Source organism: Anolis carolinensis, chromosome 4 (assembly GCF_035594765.1).
Source record: "Anolis carolinensis isolate JA03-04 chromosome 4, rAnoCar3.1.pri, whole genome shotgun sequence".
Lineage (NCBI taxonomy): Eukaryota > Metazoa > Chordata > Lepidosauria > Squamata > Dactyloidae > Anolis > Anolis carolinensis.
This window is the reverse complement of record NC_085844.1, coordinates 171,215,184-171,233,580: the sequence shown is the minus strand read 5'-3', so window position 1 is coordinate 171,233,580 and position 18,397 is coordinate 171,215,184. Positions and strand designations below refer to the sequence as shown.

Genomic DNA, 18,397 nt, shown 5'->3' with positions numbered 1-18,397 from the left:
TCACAGAACATCCAACTCTTTGTCATGCAAGTCAGATGTTCCCACCTCAACATCTTTAAACTTACTCGCCCAATGACGCACAGTACTCACATCAACACAATCATTATAAACAGCTTGCATTCTCTGATGAATCTCCTTTGGGGTGACATCTTCTGGTGTCAAGAATTCAGTGACTGCACGTTGCTTAAGTCACATTGATCGTCTGCACAGGGTTCCATACTTCGCACTTTAACAACACAACCTTTCAATGCTAAGGCTTCCCACCAAATGGAACTGTAGAGGAGAATCTACTGAACAAGCCAGTATCTGCCGTATACCAGTACTGCCATCTGTTGAGAACTTACGAAGGTGGAGGCATTACTTTTCATTCAACCCTTGTAGCTGTCTTTCAATTAACTCAAGGTGGTACACACAACCCAATGTGGGTAGGTCAGGTTGAGAGACAGTCACTGTCCCAAGGCCATCTGGACTCCTTTTACAAAGACAGATTTATTGTGATACTTCTGAAATCTTGGGATTTGTAGTTTGGGGAAGCAGTAGGAAAGTTCTGTAGCTGAGATTTCAAAATATCCCTTCCCAAATGGTAAATCCCAGGATTCCACAAGATGACACCATAACAGGGACAATGGAATCATAGAGCTATAAATATGGTGTGAAAGGATCCTTGGGAACTATAATGTGTGAAGACCTTAGTATTGTAAATTGTAGCCCAAAACCGAAACCCAGAGATAAGCAAAATTTAGTGACACCATTTATGTGGACCTTGCTGACCCTACAGCTTCCTTAGGTAAAGGTAGAGGTTTTCCCCTGACGTTAAGTCCAGTCGTGACTGACTCTGAGGGTTGGTGCTAATCTCCATTTATAAGCCGAAGAGCTGGCGTTGTCCATAGACACCCCCAAGGTCATGTGGCTGGCATGACTGCATGGAGTGCCATTACCTTCCCACCGGAGCGGTACCTATTGATCTACTCACATTTGCATGTTTTCAGTTGGCAGAAGCTGGGGCTAACAGTGGGCGCTCATTCCGCTCCCGGGATTAGAACCTGGGACCTTTTGGTCTGCAAGTTCAGCAGCTCAGCGCTTTAACACACTGTGCAACCAGAGGCCTCACAGCTTCCTTGGGCAGCCCTTTTTTCTTGCCAAAAACAAAGCTGCATTGACTCTTCTGGAAGTCAGGAGCAGCACTTCAGCTTTAAAACATGTTGCAAGGAATGTTTTTCAAATCCAGAAATAGGCTGCTAGTCACTTTGGATATTTTTTGCAATCCATGAAGTCCCAGGAAGGCTTTATGGCAACAAAAAGCCTCTGCTTTAATCCAGTTCCAGTGTGGAGAAAAACAGAAGATAAAATCCACTGTGAATAAATAAATTAAACAAACTCAAAATCATGGAGAAATTATTACAGTAAATGTGCATAATTTTCTTATTCTGCACAGTTTTAAAAAATACAATCTAGCATTGTGTTCATTGACCAAAATATATAAAGGGTTTACATTCACTAATACCTGGGGGAAGGAATCCTTTCCTGAGATTATAAGCACACAGCAGATTTACTTTGGGGTAATTTATGGCTTGAGGATGCTGCGCACAGTACTAAAGTCTTCATTGATTTCTGGGGATAAGTATTGTATGTTGAATTTATTCAAGCGCTTGCAGCTCTGACCTTCAACTTACCTGGGTAGCTGTCCAGGAGAAGCATTAGCTAATAGGTTGGTGGGGCCCAAATCCTTCATGCAGCTTTTAGTGTTGGTTGCAAATTCTGCGATCATGGATGAGAGTAGGCGGAAAAAGCTGGCATATCCAGGATCCGAGCTGGTGCCTCTGCACTGCAAAAACATGCTTGCAGCACTACATTATTTATTGGGAAACCAATTTGAATATTTTGCCTGAATGAAAGCACTTCCGAGATTGTTCTATAATCCTGTCAATACTGAATTTCTTTTGCAATAATAGACCTGTTATGTTAGATTTTTGATCAATCAGTAAGTCATTCAGGGAGAATTCAATCAATCCTCGCAGGTTACCAAATAAATTTTACATTGTGTGTGAGTGTGTGTGGTGGAAGCAAGTTAATTCAGTTGATGAGAAATGTTCTGCAATACATTGAAATCAAATGGAATATTCACAATTTCTTGTGTTTATGCACATGGAGTCTTATATTACATTAAATATGTCTGTGTTCATGGATATTAGAATGGGTAACCTTAATTAGAACAACCTTAAAAAGTATGGCACATCCTATTGACAAGAATGACTTCACAGTTCTTTTAATATTCCTTTTATCCTCTGTTTTCTTTGACCCTGCTTCAAAAGCAATAGGTCATGATGGCCTATCAACTATAGACCTCTAATTTAAGTCCTGATAGATACTTCATGCAGTAATCTGTGTGGTTCACCAGTTCCCTTTGCCCATCCTGCAGTTTGAGAGCTACTTGCTTTGTAATTGATTCTACCCAGAAAATTAAATTAACATTTGGTGATAGACATGTTTTTACAGAAAAAGGGAACTACTTGTTAGGGGAAGAGTAATAACATTTTGATATAAAATATCCTTTACACAAATGAAATCAGCAAGCAACCATATGCCCTGTCTCTTAAGGAAATTCAGCGGATTAGAGTTAAAGCTTTCTTATGCAAAGATTTGGTTTTCCTTTTGAAAAGCTCATTTTAAAGAGGCTTTTTAAATATATAAAACATTCTTGTTCTCTTTTCCTTTTTGAAAGGCATTCTTTTTCAAGATTTTTTTAACAGTTGCTATTTCAAGATCTCCCTAATGTAACCACAGAAAATGAAGAGTACATCTTTAAATCTTGTTTTGTTTGAATGAAGGAGTAGATAATCCTGATCAGATGTTTCTTTGGAGAATAACATTTAAAACGATTATAGAACTTAGTTATCCCATCTGATTCCTAGGTACAGTATTTTAATTTCAGTTGTTGAGTTGTTAGGGTCATCTAAGGTAACTGTTTATGAAAATGAACTGCTTTTGTTTCAGATTTCCAGCTGTGATGTTTTAATACATGCAGTTCTCTCTGTTAATGTGTCATGTTAACTTCCCTAAACTCTAGCCATATATCCGCCTACCTAAATAGCAATTAGTGATAAGTGGGAAATTAAATATTCAATTTCTTCTACATTAAACAGATACCAAGGTATTTAAGAGTACTGTCATTAAGTGCTTAAGGCTAATCACATCTATAATTTTCTTGTGTTTTCTAGGACATTTGGGCTTCCAAGACAGTTTTGTCACATCAGGTGTGTTCAGTGTGACTGAACTAGTAAGGGTCTCGCAAAGTAAGTATAATTTCTTATTATAATAAACTACTTTTAATTTCAATCCTTCCCTTGATTTCTCTACCCTGACATAATTACTGGATATTTTGTAAACCAGATAATCCCTGCTCTACCTTGCCAACAATTAGAAAACTCAAGCATATTAAGGAAAGACATTATCTAGTATACACTATATTAAAGTAGTGAGGCTGTGTGTGTGTGTATATATGTGTGTGTGTGTGTGTGTGTGTGTGTGTGTGTATTCATTCTGATCCCTGATTTTTAAGCAGATGCCATCTGTTGGGAGGGCTTTGATATTTTTTTCCTCCATGGCAAAGGTTTGGATTGGATAGCCCTTGAGATCTATCCCAGAGATTCCTGCCCTGGAAAAAGGAAAGTCACTTCCAGTTTAAGGGAAAGTGACTTGGATCTGAGACAAAAAGGTAACGCACTCAGTTTCCACTGGAATTTCTGGAGGGGGCAAGAACCGCCTAGTTGTTCTGTATTCAAGCAGCTAGCATTTCACTCCTGATTTACAGCTTCCTAGCAATTTCATAACAATTGATAAATCCATTTAGAAATCCCTGTGTTTTCAATCACAGAACATCAGATTAAAATTTTTGAAAACCAGACCCTTTAGTTTTAAATGGGTTTTTAAATTATTTTATACTGTTTTTATACTTTAAAAAATGAACTACTTGGATATATTTGGATATCAAATGATGTCCAAATCCTCTTTATGAACAATGGCACATGCTTTCTGTTTATGCTGCCTGTCTGTCTGTCTGTCTATTTTGCATCTGTGTTATGCAGCACTGATCATTTTTACAGCCACAGGTGTTATAAACTAGGCTTGTGCATGGATTCAGAGTGGCCGGTACCCTTTGGCCAATCCAGCTTGTTTGGTTTGTTCGGATAATGGCAAGGGCTCAGCCTCCATGTTTTTTTCGGCCGCAACAGAACAGTGGCTGATGAAAACCGGCTACCTTCAGTTACAAGTGGAGTGCGAGAGGGAGGCAGCTGCTAGAAGGGAAAGCACGATGGGGGGAAAGGCAAGACACTCCAGGGTCTGCAAAAGAAGAGAAAAAAGAGAGCTTTTAAAAGGAAGCCCAGTGTAGGATAGCTCCATGCCGATTGTTCTTCCTTCCTTGCCCTGGGAAGTGGGGATTCAAGCCTCCTTAAAATGCCTTGGAAACCTGTGTGCCGTGCAGTGAGGAAGAGAGTGCCATGCATGTCTATCTCCTCTAGAGCAGAAACAGCTTTAACTACTAAGCATCAAATCCGAAGGAGAAAGGTGAGGGGTGAAAAGGCAAGACAACACTCCAGGTCCTGCAAATCAAGACAAAAAATAGGGCTTTGTAAAGGAAGCCCAGTGTACTATAGCTCCAATCGCTCTTCCTTACCTGCCCTGATAAGTGGGGGTTCAGTCCTTCTTAAAATGCCTTGGAAAGCTGCAGGGAGGGAGAGAGCCGCGAAAGCACCACGCATGCCTGTCTCCTCTAGAGTAGAAACAGCTTTAGCTAAGCATTACACCCAGACTCCTCTACAGACAGAAGGGAAAGGATCACAGAAAGAGTGATATCTTAACTCTGGCACTTTTAGGTAAATGTTTCTCCTGACGTTAAGTCCATTCGTGTCTGACTCTGGGGGCTGGTGCTCATCTCCATTTCTAAGCCAAAGAGCTGGCATTGTCCATAGACACCTCCAAGGTCATGTGGCTGGCATGACTGCATGGAACGCTGTTACCTTTCCGCCGGAGCGGTACCTATTGATCTACTCACATTTGCATATTTTTGAACTGCTAGGCTGGCAGTTTTTAATCCAGGTCTTAATGAAAGATATAAGGACAAACAATGCTTACAATGAGGGAAGGGGAGTCTGGGAAGTCTCCCGCATCATGGGCTGGACAGAAAATGAATCTTTCAGCTTCCCTGATTGAAAACGGATTTCTGACCTCCTGAATCTGGGAAGCTCCCAAAAAACAGATCAGGACCCCTCCTCCCCCCCCCCCTCACACACACACACTGAAATCCAGCACACCGAAATGGATGGCAGTTTACCCAGATTGCAGAGGTCTATTATGAACATGCAAAAACTTACACAGAATGCAGTCATGTTCAGTATTAGTGAAATTATGGCTCTCATATTTTTAATACTCAAAATGAATAAAGACTTTCACATTTCTGAGGCCTAAATACAATGGAATCCTGCCTTTTAAAAGACATTGCTTGTGACCTTTGAAGAATGCTGATGCCCTTCGTCTGAATGGCATGCTGCAGTATGATCATTACCAGTTTGTCAATATTCACTAACAAGAGTGAGTTAGGAGTACCTGTCACCACCCTGTTCCATTGATCAAAGGTCCTTTTATTGTATTTTACTATGACATAATCCAGACAATCCAAGGAGACATGGACACCATTGTGTCACTGCTGTGCTGCTGCTCTGATGACAGCTAAACCAGAGCTCGTCCTTTTGGTGATTTTCATGTATAGTGAAAAACAAAGTTGGAATATGCCTTTTCTCTCATACATATTCTGAACGTTTCCTTTCCCTTCAATAGAAGGAGCTTTCACTGCAGTCTTAATGCATATTTCCTTAGCCATATGTATCTGTTCCTCATTCAATAGAATGAGATCTCTTTATGCCTAATAAATGTATTGCACTTACTTCATTGACTCATTAATCACATTTAGCTATCCAAATGGGTGCAGTATTTTAAAACTATTAGCTGAGATATCCTCCATCCAACAATATAGACACACAGGAATTATATTATTTATTTGCTGCAGATATCACGTCCATATTCAATATATCAAATGTACTTCTATGGCACCTGGAAAATCCAGAAATATAGGTCGTTCTGATATTGGCTGAACTGGATGTGCACCCTCTAGTTAAAGGTTCAGCTAAAATGGATAATAGGAATACATTGCCATTGCTATACAAACAGGTATATTGTATGCAGAGTCTCTGGCAATAAAAAACTAGAATGAAATGTAAGTTATAGATTGGCATAAGGTGGCACCCTAGTGTTTGAAATTTGCAATAATTCTCCTGCTCAGCAGCATGAATCACTGGTGCTTAAAAGAATAAGAACATAGTGATCTCTCTCTCATGTAGTCTCACTCCTCACAATCACCTTAGCAGGTTAATCCTCCTCATTGATGACCTTCTGACCTGAAAATGTTCATAAGAGTAGGGATTTTCTTGCTGCTGAAATAGGGCTAGAACTAAAACTAAAGGTGCATCAAAGAAAAGAAGGGAATACAAGAAAGAAATAATGGAGCAGGTAAGGATGTATAGGTTTAGTATCCCTTATCCAAAAAGCTTGGGACCAGGGGTATGTCAGGTTTTTTTTATTTTGGAATATCTGTATTTGCATTTACACACATTAGGAGATAGGACCCAAGGCTAAGCACAATAATTTATGGTTCCTATACACCTTCTGCATATAACCTGAAGGGAGCTATGAGTTTTAAAGGCAATTTTAAGTGCATTTATTGTATTTTAATCTGTTTTATCACACTGTTACTATTTAATAGTTTTAAATCTTTTGTATTGCACTTTTTAAACTTGACTAAGTGTGGGATTGTTAATTGCCTTGATTCCCCATGGGGAGAAAGGTGAGGTATAAATAAAGATGATAATAATAATAATAGTAATAATAATAATACCTGAAGACCTGGCTCTGGCTCACGAATGGGACCCTGAAGAAGGAGACAGAAGGCCTGATCCTTGCAGCCCAGGAGCAAGCCATCAGAACAAATCCAATTAAGGCCAAGATTGAAAAATCAGCTGATGACCCAAAATGCAGTCTGTGCAAGGAAACCGACGAAACCATTGATCATATCCTCAACTGCTGTAAGAAAATCGCACAGACAGACTACAAACAGAGGCACAACTATGTGGCCCAAATGATTCATTGGAACTTATGCCTCAAGTACCACCTGCCAGCAGCAAAGAACTGGTGGGATCACAAACCTGCAAAAGTATTGGAAAATGAGCACGCAAAGATACTATGGGACTTCCGAATCCAGACTGACAAAGTTCTGGAACACAACACACCAGACATCACAGTTGTGGAAAAGAACAAGGTTTGGATCATTGATGTTGCCATCCCAGGTGACAGTCGCATAGATGAAAAACAACAGGAAAAACTCAGCCGCTATCAGGACCTCAAGATTGAACTTCAAAGACTCTGGCAGAAACCAGTGCAGGTGGTCCCGGTGGTGATGGGCACACTGGGTGCCGTGCCAAAAGATCTCAGCCGGCATTTGGAAACAACAGACATTGACAAAATCACCATCTGCCAACTGCAAAAGGCCACCCTACTGGGATCTGCACACATCATCAGAAAATACATCACACAGTCCTAGACACTTGGGAAGTGTTCGACTTGTGGTTTTGCGAAACGAAATCCAGCATATCTATCTTGTTTGCTGTGCCATACAACGTCGTTGTGTTGATAATAATAATAATACTTTAATCACTTTATGTTTGAAACAAAATCTGTATACATTGAACCACTAGAAAGCAAATATGTCACAATCACAGCCACCTATGTGGACAATTTTGGATTTTAGAATATTTTGAAATTCCAGATAAAGAATGTTCAATCTATACTGTGCCCCCCCCCCCTTGTTGTTATGGGCTGCTCCTACTTCCTAATCTAATCTGGCATTGAGCTACAGTGGTGAGGGCACAGGGTGGTGACTGGGATAGTGACTGTATGGCATGTGTATTGTCTCTGATTCACTGGATCGTGATGTCAAACAGTTCAAAAAACCAAAGCAACTCCCATTTTCATCCTGATATTTAAAATGTAATGGTGATAGGGAAAGGCACATTTGTTACTTGAGATAAAGGATATTTCCCTCCTACACAGTTCCATGTATGGAAGCTGGTCAGAATTATAGTTAATTCTATTGTGATTCTGGTGATGGAAAGACATCTGCCACTGCTTCTTAAGCAAACAGGTTAGTCTGCGGTGTGTAAAGTTGGCTTTTAACAACTCACCACCACTACCCTCCTTGGCATTTGATGACAGATGCCATTGCCTGACTGTGGCTAATGGCAGGGCCAAATCAGATAAGGAGTCATCATTGGAGGATGCAATGATGTGTACTTTTGCTCCTAGCAGGGACAGGAACCTTTTCTCTCCAACTCTTTGGACTACAGTTCCCCAAAGTCCTATTAATCATGATAAGGGATTGTGGGCATTAGAGTCCAAAACATCTAGCAAAACATATTTCCCTACATATAATATCCACTCTCTGTCAGCTTAAATACTGTGAAGATAAGAGCCCATGTGATCTCAGAAACTAAGCAGGGTCAGAGCTGATTAGTATTTGGGACAAAGACCACCAGGGAGTACTAGATACTGCAGGGTCTATCCAGAGGATGACAATGTGAATAATTTTTGCCTGAAAACCCTCTGAAATTCATGAGTTTGCCACAACTAGAAAGGCAAATTGAAGGCACATACATTGGGCCTACTCTATCTGTGGGGGTTTGGTCCTGGGATGATCACATTATTGTTTTTCAAATAGTGGTGATGTGAACAAACATGCTCCAGTGTGCCCATTTTCACATTGCCATTTACTAATGTGGGGGGGGGGGGATGATGATCTGCGATTGCTGGAAATGTGTTCCAGAACCTCCCACAGATTGGAAACCATGAGTAGTAATGCATGCTCTATTTTCACACTTGGAGCCAAAATAAATAATTCACCTTCCCTCCCCGCTCAGTCATCTACTGCCCCATGGAGCAGAAAGTAGATGAAGCCCCTCTGCTTCCTTGTCCAGGAAAAGGGGTTCCTTCTTCCCCATCCCACTTTCAGGGCAACAAAGCAGTGGTGGCAGTAGGAGTAATTCTCTCCTGCCCTCCCCCCCCCCCCCCAGCAAACCCTGAGGCTGTCATGAAAACAACAGAAAAGTTAAACCATGAATATGGGATCCACCAATATGGGAGTCTTACTGTAGTTTTTAAAGCTTGTCCCTCCTCCTGTCTCAGTTTCCTCATCTAATAAATAACAATAGTCTGAATATTCTCTGCCTAGGCTCACCATGTACAGTGTTCCCTCGCTACTTTGCAGTTCACTTTTTACGCCCTCGCTATTTTGCGGGTTTTCAAGTAAATATTAATGTACACCATTTATCATGGTATTTTTGCTGTTTTGTGGTTTTTTGCAGTGTGCAAAGGGTTTTGGAAGGGGGGAAAGGGAGAAATAAAGGGAAGGGGGAGGGGAGGGTTGGGAATAAAAAGGGGTTATTTAGCTTCCATTCTTCTTCTCTGCCGGTGTACTGTATATTGTAACTGCTAAAATAAAGTACAGACTGCATTGTAATAAGTGGTGTGTGGTTTGCTCTCCTCCACACATAGAATAAATATAGTGTCCCTACTTCGTGGATTTTCATTTATTGCAGGTGGTCCTAGAATGTAATCCCTGTGATACGTGAAGGAACACTGTAGTCAGGAATCTTAAACTTAGCATTCAGAACCACATTAGGAGTCTCCCCACATAGTGGTGACTTTTCTCATCGAACTGCTGTTCTTTGGAGAGCAACAAGAAAAAGGGCAAGTCTAGGACTATCCCTTACTGAAATTCTCTTTTCTGAGCCTGAGGATCTTCTACCTGGTTGCAACAGATCTATGTTCTCAATGGCTATAGTTGACAAGGACAACAAGCATGGTATGGTGGTTTGAGCATTGGACTATGATTATGGAAAACAGGGTCTGAATTCCCAATCAGCCAGGAAACACACTGGGGGCCCATCCAGACATGCCTTTAAAACCAAGACCAAATGACATTTCCAGTAAAATCAAATTAATTCTGATCAAATCAGGGTTTCCCTAGTTTGATCCAAATTAGATACTCCATTAGATCTGGGCCTTCCTGAAAGGCCTGGATTTAATGGTGTATTGGGCCTGTGGGGACTCACTACCGGGTAGTGCTGGGACTAACCCAGGGTTAGTCCACACAGCCATCTCACACATTTTGGGTTCCTGGAGCCCAAAGATGTGGGGTGGCACCCATCCAATCCCCCCAAAACAACCCTTAAAATTAAAACAACTTACCTGGCTGCCAATAAGGTATTCCTTGAGTCCTCCTGGTGCAAAGAAATGAGGAGCAATTTTCCTTCTCACCCCCTCTTCCAGTCTCCTGGTGTGACATTTCTTCATGCCAGGAGGACTCAAGGAGTACCTTAATGGCGGCTGGGTAAGTTTTTTTTAATTTTGAGGGTTGTTTTTGGGGGCTTTGAGGGGCTTAAGTGCCATCCTGGTAGTGCCAAGTCTGCATTTGTGGGGGGGGGGGGGGCTTAAATTAGGGGCCCCTGGTGGCACTGTGGGTTAATACACTGAGTTGCTGAACTTGCTGACCGAAAGGTTGGCAGTTCAAACCCGGGAAGTGGAATAAGCTCCCGCTGTCAGCTCCAGCCCTCCAACCTAGCAGTTTGAAAACATGCAAATGTGAGTAGATCAATAGGTACTGCTCCTGCAGGAATGTAGGGGTGCTCCATGCAGTCATGCCGGCCACATGACCCGGAGATGTCTATGGACAACGCCAACTCTAAGGCTTAGAAATGGAGATGAGCACCAACCCCCAGAGTCAATCACGACTGGACTGTGACACCTCAGGGCAGCGTGAGCACTGGGAATCAGACACGAAGGCCAATAAACAATCTAATATCTTTATTAAGGAAATAAAGGAGATAACTAAAAATAAGCAGAGTATATAGTCCAGCAGTAGACCTTTCAGGAAAGGTCAAATTTAGTCCAGTAATGTGAAAGCAGATATCCAGTATTAGAGTTCAAAGTTTTAAATCCAATAACCGAAACACACTCAAACCTTTAGGCTGTTTGAGTGGGGATTAAGGCAAGATCTGTCAAAGAGTTCCAGGGCTCAAATCCGAGGCTAGGATGCAAGGCAAGGCAAAGTTAGTCGTGGTAAAGCTGAATCGCTGTCCAGGCTTGACAGGGAGACGGGATGCAACGCCGGTCTACTCGAGAGTAGCACACTGCAGAACTAGAGTCTATGTGAATTCCTCAACTGACATGTTGAACACCGCAAGGGACATTTGGCGCCCAGAACTTTTATGGGACTTCGCTCTTCTTTCCAGCCAGGTGTCTGAACACTTTTTCCCAAGGGAAAGTGGACTAAGTCAACAACTTGCCAGATGCAATCCTCCCGGGAAACTCTCAAGGGAACCAGCTTAATTAACGCTTGCTTTCTCCGCTAATCTAGCGCTTCTCCTCAAATTCTGCTTCTCCGCGCGAGATGTTTCCCAAAACAATTTGCGGTCAAACATAGCGTTCTCTGGAGAACTGGGCTGTGTCACGACCCAGGCTACAGAGCACCAATAACCATACGCAGAGGCCAGATTCTATCTAATATCTTTATTAAGGAAATATATAAAGTTAGTAAAAGCAAATGTAAAAGATAGTCCAGAAGCAGACCTTTCAGGAAAGGTCAAAATTAGTCCAAGGAAATAATGTCCAATATGAAATATTAAGGTCCAAAGTTGTAATCCAATAACCGAAACACTCACTTTGCCAAGCAAAGTGAGGGGAGATGACAAGGTCCTTTAGTCCATAAACTTGAGCAAGGCTAGGAAATAACTTGATACTTGAAACAAGGCTTAAAACGTGGAACAAGGTAACTAGGAACAAGAACAAGGTCCGTGGAATAACTTGGTAAAATCCGTGGAACAAGGCAAGGATTGGTCCTGGGAAACAAGGCAAAGTCCGTAGATAAACAAAGGCTGGGAAGCAAGGCGAAGGCTGGATAGCAAGGCAAGGCTTGAGCAGGAGCGAGGCTTGAATCGGAGCGCGCTGTCCAGACACAACCCGCTCCGTAGGCTGACGAATTGACTCCGCGAAGTTACTACGCGGGTAAAACATCTATATAGAGTCTAACTTTCCCACCGAAGCAGTTCTCTGGGAATCAGAAACGAAAGCTAAACTCTGAGACCAGATGTTAAACTCCTTAAAGATTCTCACGAGAAGCAGTCTTAATTGGCTACATTCTTAGCTGCAATCCTCGCACTCCTGCGCGAAGCTGAATCCAAACTTCTCTGTTGTTTACAAAACTCCCGGCGCAAGAACACGGGAGAAGTAGGCTCTGGGCTTGTTTGACATACTTCTGGGAGACAACTTTCTTGCAGGTGCAAGGTTCCCAGATCTGCCTGGGAAAGATCTGGCTGAGAGGAATCCAGTTCAGACTGGGAAGGTAAAAAACCCAAGTTTTCATCTTCATCAGGAATTACAATGTCCTGAGCAGGACTACAAGGCCCATGGATCATCACACTATCCCCCTCCTCAAGGCCCCTCCCAAACTGGGACTCTCTCCCCGAAGCGCGAGGCCGCGGTTTGGTGGGATAGGTCTGATGAAAGCGACGGGTTAGATCAGGAGCGTGAACTGTGGAGGCGTCTTCCCAAGAGCGCTCCTCAGGGCCAAAACCCACCCAGTCAATGAGATATTGCAGGCGGCGGCGGTGAAAGCGAGAATCCAAAATGTCCTCAACCTCGAACTCCTCCTCCCCATTCATCAAAACAGGAGGGGGGGCCGGTTGGTCTGTATCAGGACGCACACCATCCGCCGGAAGGAGCAGGGAACGGTGAAACACTGGGTGGATGCGCATTGAACGCGGAAGTTGGAGTTTGAAAGTCACGGGGTTTAATTGCGCCACCACTGGATAGGGGCCAATGAAACGGGCATCTAACTTCCGGCAAGGGCGGTGGGAGGGCAGAAAGCGAGTGGACAGGAAAACCCGATCTCCTACCTTGATTTCGGGGCCCGGCTGGCGATGTTTGTCAGCGTGGCGTTTATAGTCCTCCTTGGCTTGGTCCAGTTGCTGGAGCAAAAGTTGTTGTACCGCTGTGAGTTCCTGCAGCCAATCCTCTGCTGCGGGAACTTCTGAAGTTTCAATGACAGGGGGAAAGAAACGTGGGTGGAAGCCGTAGTTTGCAAAGAACGGCGTTTCTTTTGTAGAAGCTTGAACTCCATTGTTATAAGCAAACTCTGACAGTGGTAACAGAGAAGCCCAATTGTCCTGTTGGTAGTTTACATAACAGCGAAGATACTGCTCCAAAGTGGCATTGGTGCGCTCCGTTTGCCCATCTGTTTGGGGATGATGAGCTGAAGATAAGCGAGAGTCTATGCCCAATAGTTTTTGTAGCGCCTTCCAAAAACGAGAGGTGAATTGAGATCCACGGTCTGTGACTAAACTCTTGGGCAATCCATGTAGTCTGAAAACATGTTGGAGGAATAGATCTGCAGTCTCTTTGGCCGTGGGAAGACCTTCACAGGGTATGAAATGGGCTAACTTGGTGAAAAGGTCCACCACCACTAGGATCGTGGTGAATCCACAGGAAGGTGGTAGGTCAGTGATGAAATCCGCAGAAATTATTTCCCATGGGCGAGATGGGGTAGGAAGGGGATGTAGAAGCCCTGAGGGTTTCTCCCTTCTTATCTTGGAGCGCTGGCATACTGGGCAGGTGTTGACATATTTTTCCACATCTTTGCGGATCTTGGGCCACCAAAAATCCCTTAGGATCAGATGCATGGTTTTAAATAGTCCGAAATGCCCTGCTGGTTTGCAGTCATGACACAGACGAAGCGCTTTTTCCCTGCCCGGTCCGGGTGGGATATAAACATGATTTCTATAGCAAAGTAGTCCATCTTTAAGCGAAAAGGGAAAATGCAGACCTTGACGAAGTTGGTCCTGCGCCCAGGCATCTGCTTGCTGACTAGCCCTGATTTCTTGAGCACAGATGGGTCCTGGAGTAGAGGGAGTTGAATCAATGGGAGTGGATTTGGTGTTCCCCACTGTGAGCGTGGCAAAGTTCTCGGGTTGTAGTAGTTGGGATTCAAAGGTCTCCTTGCGTCCTGCAGCGTATTCCGGTTTACGTGACAGGGCGTCTGCTTGCTTGGTTTGGGCTGGGGTCACATAATGGATCTGGAAGTTGAAACGTTCAAAGAATAAAGCCCAACGTTGCTGCCTCTGATTTAGTTTGCGGGCAGTTCTTAGATGTTCTAGATTACGATGATCAGTGTGGACTTCAATGGGAAATTTGGCCCCTTCTAGCCAATGTCTCCAAGTTTCAAAGGCTGCCTTTATGGCCAGTAGTTCTTTTTCCCAAATGGTGTAATCCTCTCTGGTGTGGTTAGTTGACGAGAGTAAAAGGCACAGGGATGGAGGTGATCTCCCACCGGTTGTAAGAGTACAGCCCCAATTGCCACATCAGAGGCGTCCGCTTGCACCACAAAAGGGGTTCCAGGATTTGGGTGCTGTAGAATTGGCTGGGAGGTGAATAGTTTCTTTAGTTGCTGGAACCCTTTCTCTGCTTGATCAGTCCAGCGGAAAGGCTGCTTTCCACGGATGCAGCTAGTGATGGGGTCGGACCAGCGGGCAAAATCTGGAATGAACTTGCGGTAATAGTTCGCGAACCCCAAGAAACGCTGCACCTCTTTCTTGTTAGTTGGCGCCCGCCATTCCAATACTGCTGAAACCTTGGCTGGATCCATGGAAAGCCCTAGAGGCGAGATGCGGTAACCAAGGAAATCTACCTCTTGTAGATCAAAGGCGCATTTTTCCAGCTTGGCATAAAGTCCATGATCCCGCAATCGTTGTAACACCATTTTGACGTGGTTCTCATGTTCTGATTGTGATCTAGAAAACACCAAAAAATCGTCCAGGTAGATTATCAAGAACCTGTCTAGATAGTCCTGAAAAATGTCATTGACAAAATGCTGGAACGTTGCGGGAGCTCCGCATAAACCGAAATTCATAACTCGGGACTCGAATAATCCGAATTTGGTCTGGAAGGCGGTCTTCCACTCGTCCCCTTCCCTGATGCGAACTAAGTTGTAAGCCCCCCGAAGATCCAGCTTGGTGTAAACCTTGGCTCCTCGAAGCCGGTCCAGTAGATCCGAGATTAAGGGCAGGGGATAGCTGTTCCGCTTGGTGATATTGTTCAATGCTCTGTAGTCCACCACCAAGCGTAGTTCCCCTGACTTCTTCTTCACAAACATCACTGGGGAGGCGGCTGGGGATTGAGAGGGTCTGATGAATCCCTTGCGAAGGTTTGTCTCTAGGAATTCCCTGAGAGCTTCTTGCTCTGGTTCAGTCAGGGAGTAGAGATGCCCTCGCGGGATCGAGGCCCCCTCCACCAAGTCAATGGCACAGTCATAAGGTCTATGTGGGGGTAATTTTTCGGCTTCTTTCTCATTGAATACATCCCAATACTCGGAGTACTTCTTTGGCAAGGTGATGATGGGCTCGGTGTCTGTGGCATGGCAGACCTTGGCTACGAGGCAATGGTTTTGGCAGTACGGTGAAGCAAACTGCAGTTCTCTGTTGGACCAGGAAATGTTAGGGTCGTGGAGAGTCAGCCATGGAATTCCCAAAATCACAGGGAAATGGGGGACCTCGGTAACAAAGAAGGAAATCTCTTCCATATGTTCCCTTATCCACATCCTGGTGGGTTCCGACCACTGACTTACGGGCCCCGTCTTGAGGGGGCGGCCGTCTATGGCTTGCACCACACGGGCATTCTTGAAATCATGATATTGTAATCCCAGAGAGTCGGCATACTCTCTATCAATGAAATTGTTGGTAGCTCCAGAGTCTATCATGGCGTGGATCATGACGGGTCCCCTTTTTGCTGACCATAATGTGACCACGAGAAGGAACAGGACCCCGGTTGGCGGCTCTTGAATGGATTTTTTGACCGGGTTGGCGAGCCTCTCTACACCCGGTCGTTGGCTTCCCCCGCCGGCTGTGTGCCAGTCGGCTCAGACGCCTTCGTCTCCGTGGAGGACGCCGCCGCAAGACGGGCGGCCGGCTTCCCTTTGGCTGGGCACTCTCTGGCGAAGTGGCCCCCGTTCCCGCAGTACCAACAGAGGTTTAAGCGTTGACGACGGGCCTTCTCGGCGGCATCTAGTCTGGGACGCACATTGCCCAACTGCATCGGCACCTCCTCGCCTCCTCTGGGGTATGGGGTTGGCGGTGGGGGTCTCCACACTGGACGTGGCTGAACGCTGGCGGGAGCGGGGGGTTTTGCCCCGGCTCTACTGCCCTGGCCTCGAACCCACTGTTTCCTGTTGGCAATCATGACTTCAGCCCGTAAACATTGATCAATGAGTGCCTCGAGGGTCTGGGGAGGATCCACCTTGGAGATTTCTTCCAGCATTTCAATGTTGAGACCCTCCCGGAATTGTCCTCTGAGGGCTACATCGTTCCAGCCGGTGTTGTGGGCCAGCACTCGGAACTCGGCTATATACTGAGACATAGGTCTGTCTCCTTGGAAAAGGCGACGGAGTTTGTGACCGGCTGCCTCCAAATTGTCCTCGATTCCCCAAGTCTCCTTGAGGTGGTCCAAGAAGTGTTGCGCTGATCTTAGGTGTGGAGAGGCTTGGTCGAACAGTGCCGTCGCCCAGCTGGCCGCTGGCCCGTCTAGAAGACTGTAAACCCATGCCACTTTGATGTCTTCTTGGGGAAACTCGGCATCACGGGCCTCTAGATAAGCTTGACATTGGCGACGGAAAACATGAACCTTAGAAGCTTCTCCAGTAAACTTGGTAGGCAACGCCATGGCCGGGAGGCGGATTCCGCGCTCCCGCAAGCCCTTTATTTCTCCATCCTGGGCGTTGAGTCTGTCGCGGATGCGATCCACTTCGTCCTTGCTGATGGTGTAGCTCAGTGGCTGCCCACCGGGCACGGTTCCGGTAGACATTCTGGCCGAGGTTAATTGGTGCTTAGGGTGGCGGAGTCAAACTGTCACGACCCAGGCTACAGAGCACCAATAACCATACGCAGAGGCCAGATTCTATCTAATATCTTTATTAAGGAAATATATAAAGTTAGTAAAAGCAAATGTAAAAGATAGTCCAGAAGCAGACCTTTCAGGAAAGGTCAAAATTAGTCCAAGGAAATAATGTCCAATATGAAATATTAAGGTCCAAAGTTGTAATCCAATAACCGAAACACTCACTTTGCCAAGCAAAGTGAGGGGAGATGACAAGGTCCTTTAGTCCATAAACTTGAGCAAGGCTAGGAAATAACTTGATACTTGAAACAAGGCTTAAAACGTGGAACAAGGTAACTAGGAACAAGAACAAGGTCCGTGGAATAACTTGGTAAAATCCGTGGAACAAGGCAAGGATTGGTCCTGGGAAACAAGGCAAAGTCCGTAGATAAACAAAGGCTGGGAAGCAAGGCGAAGGCTGGATAGCAAGGCAAGGCTTGAGCAGGAGCGAGGCTTGAATCGGAGCGCGCTGTCCAGACACAACCCGCTCCGTAGGCTGACGAATTGACTCCGCGAAGTTACTACGCGGGTAAAACATCTATATAGAGTCTAACTTTCCCACCGAAGCAGTTCTCTGGGAATCAGAAACGAAAGCTAAACTCTGAGACCAGATGTTAAACTCCTTAAAGATTCTCACGAGAAGCAGTCTTAATTGGCTACATTCTTAGCTGCAATCCTCGCACTCCTGCGCGAAGCTGAATCCAAACTTCTCTGTTGTTTACAAAACTCCCGGCGCAAGAACACGGGAGAAGTAGGCTCTGGGCTTGTTTGACATACTTCTGGGAGACAACTTTCTTGCAGGTGCAAGGTTCCCAGATCTGCCTGGGAAAGATCTGGCTGAGAGGAATCCAGTTCAGACTGGGAAGGTAAAAAACCCAAGTTTTCATCTTCATCAGGAATTACAATGTCCTGAGCAGGACTACAAGGCCCATGGATCATCACAGGCTGTGAGTCAAGGCCCTTTTTAATTGACTGTGGGCTAAAACTGTCAACAGTGGACATCTGGAAGGGAACAGAATCGTGGGGAAATGGCAGAAACCCCATCTCTTCTTTGGTCTGATCCATAATGGCGACGGGGTCACGACTCGGAGGTCTCTGAGACACTACATGGACTTAACGTCAGGGGAAACCTTTATCTTTTACCTTGAATATGCACTGAAGTGGGTCTTTTAAACCAGCTTCAGCACACATTTAAGTGTAGTGTGGAACTGCCCTGGGTGGCAAGTAACACGCCCTCAGCCTCAATGGGTGGGGTGGGGTGGGGGCAAAAGCAAAGTACACTGTGAACAAACCTTACTGAGAAAATCCTGTT

The 18,397-nt window shown here is 44.7% G+C and overlaps 1 protein-coding gene across 10 annotated transcripts in view; it reads left to right on the top strand.

The window, feature by feature from the left end:
• nfia (nuclear factor I A) overlaps window positions 1-18,397 on the top strand; it is a 576,988-nt gene that overhangs the window by 419,661 nt on the left and 138,930 nt on the right. For all 10 annotated transcript variants that reach the window (XM_062979580.1, XM_062979577.1, XM_062979578.1 and 7 more), the window contains one exon: window positions 3,219-3,293. In XM_062979580.1, coding sequence (XP_062835650.1) covers window positions 3,219-3,293 — 75 coding nt within the window. The remainder of the gene's footprint in view (window positions 1-3,218; window positions 3,294-18,397) is intronic.